This window comes from Dermacentor silvarum, unplaced genomic scaffold (genome assembly GCF_013339745.2).
Source record: "Dermacentor silvarum isolate Dsil-2018 unplaced genomic scaffold, BIME_Dsil_1.4 Seq2663, whole genome shotgun sequence".
Taxonomy (NCBI): Eukaryota; Metazoa; Arthropoda; class Arachnida; order Ixodida; family Ixodidae; genus Dermacentor; species Dermacentor silvarum.
In genome coordinates, this window is record NW_023605954.1 from 1 (window position 1) to 5,751 (window position 5,751).

A 5,751-nucleotide genomic window follows, 5' to 3' on the forward strand; every position below is an offset into this window, starting at 1 on the left:
TCATTCTCCCGCCCGCCGGCTGCGCGCTGCTGCGCACGGCACGCTATTGCGCCTGGGCTCCCGCGGACGGCCGCTGAATTCGATGGAGGCGCATTATTTTGGGCCTGTTGCGCGCCCTAGTGGCGTAGAATATTTTGAAAATGGTGATAACAGCATGGAGAATCTTGAAGGCAACGTTTATGATGAGGTTGGTTTCATCTTAAAGCCGTATGAATGACACACACTGATGTAAAAGGAGCTTTGAGGCGAGTTCTATACTCCAGTTATTTTTTCTGCCACATGATACGCTGCTTTGCTTTTTGCATCTGATCTAGTATTGCTTGTGGCAGATCGCTCTATGTTTGGCAGTTTTTTCTTGTATGTGCACGCATGTGCACCGCAGGTATTATATTCAGTGTGCCTTCTTATAATGAATTACTGGCGAGAGCATCGTCCGTCCATGTGTTTGTCTCAATGTCAAAGTAGCTTTTGCGCTGTGGTTTCTGCATTGAATAGGACGGTTGCACAATTTCAGTGCGATGAAGCGGTGCCGGCAGCCACTCATCACCCACAATGACAGAAGCTGAGGAAAGGTATTTACAGATTATTCTTTAAGCGTCGGTGTCAATGAAGCTTAAAAAATACTCGGTATACCTATGGGAGAAGGCAATCTATATTTTTAGGCAAAAGATACGCCTCTGGAAAAGGTATTTTGATAGTTCGCACCAACATACCTTTAAATTATGTATTAGGATAGTTAAAATTGTGATTTTGATTAGACATCAGAAAAACATTTATCACACAAAAAACAAAAAGAATGGTCAGTAAGATGATTTATTTTCGTGCATGCGCAAAAAACCTTATTTGACAAGATAGAGATAACGTAGAAGAGTATCATATAATATTCAGAATGAGAAACAATGCTAGTGTACAAATATGCCATGCAGTACGGATGGCAGCTGAGAAAAAGACATGCCCAAGAAAACAACAGTAGTAACATTACGCCATGGCACAAACCTACACCGTTTAATACATGATAAAGCAGTATCACTGCAGCCGAAAGTTGACGGGCAATTCGTTCTTGCGCTAAGAGCTTGTCCTTTCCAAAAAGCGGCTCTGTTGCGATCAAAATGACACTCCAGGTGTAAGAGATACCACGTTTTCCTTTGAGCCGAGCCACTATTTGCAAAGAATATGCCATGCGCGAATGCTCAGGAGATTCGTTTCATACTGGGCGCGCATGCTCAATCGAGTCCTTAATTTTAAGAGCTCTATAGCTGGATACAGCCCAAGAACGAAGTGGCAAACACCCCTCAAAGCGTGTCTTCCAACCAAGGGTATCGACCGTTTGTCATGACGTCCTGCTTAATACCCTAGCGTGACATCGCAGTTGGCTGTACGAGCTTCTTTGAAACGCCATTAACCGCAACATCATTACTATTGGCCGCTGCCACTTACCGGATTGAAGGTAAATGAGTAAAAAGTTTTGAGTTCTGTCCGAGTGTAGTTAATGAAAAGCGCAAGTGACATTTACAAAATAGCTGTATATATGCAGTGAACATTGGTGAGCTTGGCTTCATATGCCTCACAAAAAGCTGGCTTAACTCGTATAAGTGGCGTAGCGAGTCTGACGCTTGACTGATAAGCCTTCTTCGAAGGCTTGGGTAAAGCATTCGACTTAATAGAGGCAGCTGGAGCCCCTTTACGTCTTTCATAGTCAGTCACCACCACATCACTTCATGGTAGACACTGCAACACGCGTACCAATACTTTGCGCAAGCCATCACGATTTCCTTGCGGTATCGCAAAAACTGCATAGCCATCATCACGCTTCTCGCTGCAGTTATATGCGCAGCAGCACGGCATAGCGCCAGCAGACAGTGCTCGAAACAGCGTGCAATGTTAGCGCGCGACGTTCTCTATACGCCGAGCCAGCCGAGCTGAGGCGCAAAATGGCGCGAACGAAAAAGCAAAACACAAGCAAAACGCAAGCTCCGCTCGTTTCCAAGCGCAAACGGCAGGGAGACCAATCAACGTGCAGGAAAACGCGCCCAAGGCCGTCTGTCGCGGAGGGGACTCTCGAGGGGCGAGGAGGAGGCGATGAGGTCGCGCGCCGGCGGCAAAGTACAAAGAGTGGCGGTACTTTCCTACATCAAGGGACTTCAACTGCTGCCGCCGGCGCCGTCGGCGCGAACTGAAGGCGAGCGTGCGCTCGCTCCCCTCTCGGCCGTGCATGCTCGCATTATTTGGAAGTGCCATGCACTGATAAAAACTTTCTGACCCTTATTCCTATAGAACCACCGCGCAGTTTTGTCTTGCCTAGTACTGGGTCTGAGTCGGCAAATAAATTTCCGCGCAACGTGCAGTGTTTGCACAGAACGAAACGCCAGGCTTGGATTTGCGTCATAGCTCTGAAGCCGTAGTGCTGGTATTTTGTTTGAGCACCACTCACATTAAAAACAATTAAGTGATGGTGCTGCACATTCGGTGAAAACAAGTATTTATTTGCGATGAAACTAAAAACAAACTGAGCATTTCCTTCACTAATACCGCATTATTTGAAAACGGTCATGTCGAGCACAACACTTCTTGCTGAAATAAGTCCCACCTGGGACACAAATTCAAAGCCTAAAGTGTTTCCTGGATGGCTTGTGCGCATAAGTTATTGACTTCTCGTTCTTGTCGGTTATCTTCTGGGTGTAGTTGATCAGAAGTATTCTGACAAACTTCTCGGAAATCAAGCCGGCAGACCTTATCGCGTGGCTGTTGTCGACGCCTTCTGGACAACGTAGCAGCGGCGAGTTTTCAAGATGTGGCTGAATGAGGATTCGTAGTACTTCCAGCACATTTGTCCGTGGAAGGTGCAGGATAGCTTTCTCAAAAAAGCACACAATTTTGTCCAACAGTGCCACAAACTCGGCTTTTGGATAGTGCAGCCTGCTAAAATCTTGGCTTTGTAGAAGCGTGTACAGAGGATCACTTCTCTCGTGCGTTTCAAGGAGAATTGAACAAGCGTCACACTCAAAGTCACTTATTAGCTTGGCGATGTATCCAGCGACATAAACCAAACCAGAGTACGTGACAGAGGGTGATGGGGTGTCTGGGTATTCCGCAAGGTCATTCAACTCCTCAGTCAGAGACTGTGGTAGCGCTGCAGCCAGCTCTTCGGCATCACCACAAGGTATTGTGAGCTTCTTGCCAATTGAGGTCTCAGACTTGATAATGTGATCAAGCGCAGTCGTCACTGCCCTTGCGTCGAGCATGTCATTTCCTCCGCACATGAATCTTATTCTTCCAAAGATGGCCTCAATGGGGTCGCTGTTCAGCTTCCGCGTAAGGACGCAGTTGACACCATTCCGCAGAAGAAAACGTGCAGTTTCGACTGTAGACTTCGTCGTAAAGCGCAAGGCTTCAAATGTCTCACAAGTGAAACCATCCTTTCCCCGTGCTTTCGAGTTTTCCTGGATGCCTTCTATGTAGCTGGTGAACTCGTTTGCAAGCCACAGCAGCCGAGGGTCGTCTGTATTTGATATCGGGCTCTTTTGGCCGCTGCCGGCATACGTGGTATCATGGATATCGAACCATCGTTTGATTGTCTTCATAAAGTGAATGGTTGAACTTGCTTTGCTGAACACGTAGAGGGTAGAGTCACCGCCTGTGTTTTCTTGGAGGTGCTCAATAGCTGCAATTACTTGTGGAGAGAATGTTTGCACTGCCCGAAGCACATTCATCTTCTCCAGGTTTGTAGGGTAGACATGTTTCTTGGTTAGGTTTCTTGCCAGTTTGACTGTCATGTCCTTCTGGTGCTCGTACAGCTTTTGGACAAATATGCCAGAGATGTCCCCTACGCCGTCTGTCAGTTCTCGTTCAAGAAATTGACTCCGAACGTTTTTTAGTACGTGGCATGGGTCGAAGCTTAGGAAGATCACCCGATTGTCATCATGTGGATGCTCCACTACAGTCGATAGGCAGCCATTTCCCATCAGCTTAAACATTGTAGTATTGGCGGAATAATTGTCCGTCACAATGCGCACAATCAAAAATCCACACGACTCAACAGCGTTGATCACTTCCTTAGTCCATGCAAACAGGTCTCTCCCGCTAAGTTGCACACTAAACATTTTCACACCCTTAAGGGTGTTAAAATGGGTGTTTTCCGCACTTACACCCCCGTGCACACCCTTTTAGCACCCATTTTGTTAAAAACACCCTATCATATGGGTGTATACGGCACATAAGGTGTGAAGTTGCTCATAGAAGGGTGTTAAATCGACGTCTGAAGGGTGTTGAACACAAGGATGCATGCATAAATCTGGCCACAAGAACGCGCACACGTCCGCGCAATGAGCCATGTGTCTATGTATGTCATTTTTTTCTAAGATACTGATGTTACTGGCATTACGGGCACTCCAAAACGTATTACCTTGAAAAGTAGACACATTCACTTGCAATTTCATGAAATATCATTAGATTTAGTTCTCACTGTGATACTACAGTGCAATTAGACACTTTTAATACAAACTGCAGTAATTGAATGAAAACGCGCAAGCAACTCGCAAAATTTTGCAGGAATTTAGCGGTGCCCTTAACAGCCCAACAAAACGTTGCGAACCCCGTTGAGATGTCTTTTTAAGCGATTCAAGGTAGTAATTAGACACGCAGGCATAAAAATTAGGCTAATTCACTTGTCAACCAACCAAGTCAGACAATCCTGCTTACGTAATTGAAGCCCATCATCGATATAGTTCATAAATGGTTCTTTGAATGCCAAGAACTGATGCCGCTAATTGCTTCAGTGTAATGAATTCCGGACTATGGAAATATGTAAAACCGAAACATGTACTGCGGAAGAGCACAACTGTCACTCCTTTGGTAGACGCCACGAGGGATGTGAATGCTTGCGCCTCACACGTGGCACGACCAATAATGTAGCGCTCTTATCGAGCCACGATCTCTCTGAAACTTTATGCTGTGACCTGGCATGGTCTCCTCGATCGGACGCAGCTGGTATTTTGATCGTACCTGTAGAAGCGCGCCGCTGATCGGCTCACTCACGGTCAAGATTTCTGCGATGCACTCACAGTCTTGCAGCCCAGACATCGTAAAAAAAAAAGAAAAAAAAAAACGTAACGCTCGACACGAAACGTATTCGCCACTCCCAGCTGACCGGTACAGCTAGAGACCACAAAAAAGTGGCAGCAAGCACGCGGCCACGCCAACAAGCAAAGCTGTGAGAATAAAGGGGCAACGGCAGATAATTTTTACAGTTCGCCTGAGTTCCGCGCAGCGCGATTTACGGCTGCGCCCTCCCGACTGAAAAGCGGCCGGAACTGACGCTATGACGCTTTACCGTTGCCTAGACAACCCGGCGCGCGGCAGGGTGGGAAGGCGGTAGCTGCTACGTCACCTAATTGACTCTTGCTTCAGAAGATGCGTTGTCTCTTTTTTGTCTGTGTCCGCGTCTCGCGCTCTGGGAAATAATTTTAAACGTCTGATTGGTTTCATGTGCGGTCTAATCAGAGACGTGGTCCGTGCGTTGTGTATTAATCGTCCCGCACCTCAACTCAAAGCCTTGGCACGCGCTGGAAGATGGATCCACGGAAGCAGATACGAGCAGTTGCAACGTGCCCGGTGTCGGCGGTCGGTATACTACTGTCAGTATGGAAAGTTTAAGGCAAGTGTCTGTTCATTTGGTGTTTCTTTATTTGATTACGTGTTATTGTTGGCTGTAGAAGTATGTCATTGTGATCCGATAGCATATTTCACTAATGT

General features: G+C 46.7%; 1 protein-coding gene across 1 annotated transcript; it reads right to left on the reverse strand.

Moving 5' to 3' along the window:
- Positions 1-2,600: 2,600 nt before the first annotated feature.
- LOC119434839 (uncharacterized) lies at positions 2,601-3,974 on the reverse strand. The gene has a single exon (XM_037701893.1). It carries the CDS (start codon positions 3,972-3,974, stop codon positions 2,601-2,603), a length of 1,374 nt encoding a protein of 457 aa, XP_037557821.1.
- Positions 3,975-5,751: the final 1,777 nt, after the last annotated feature.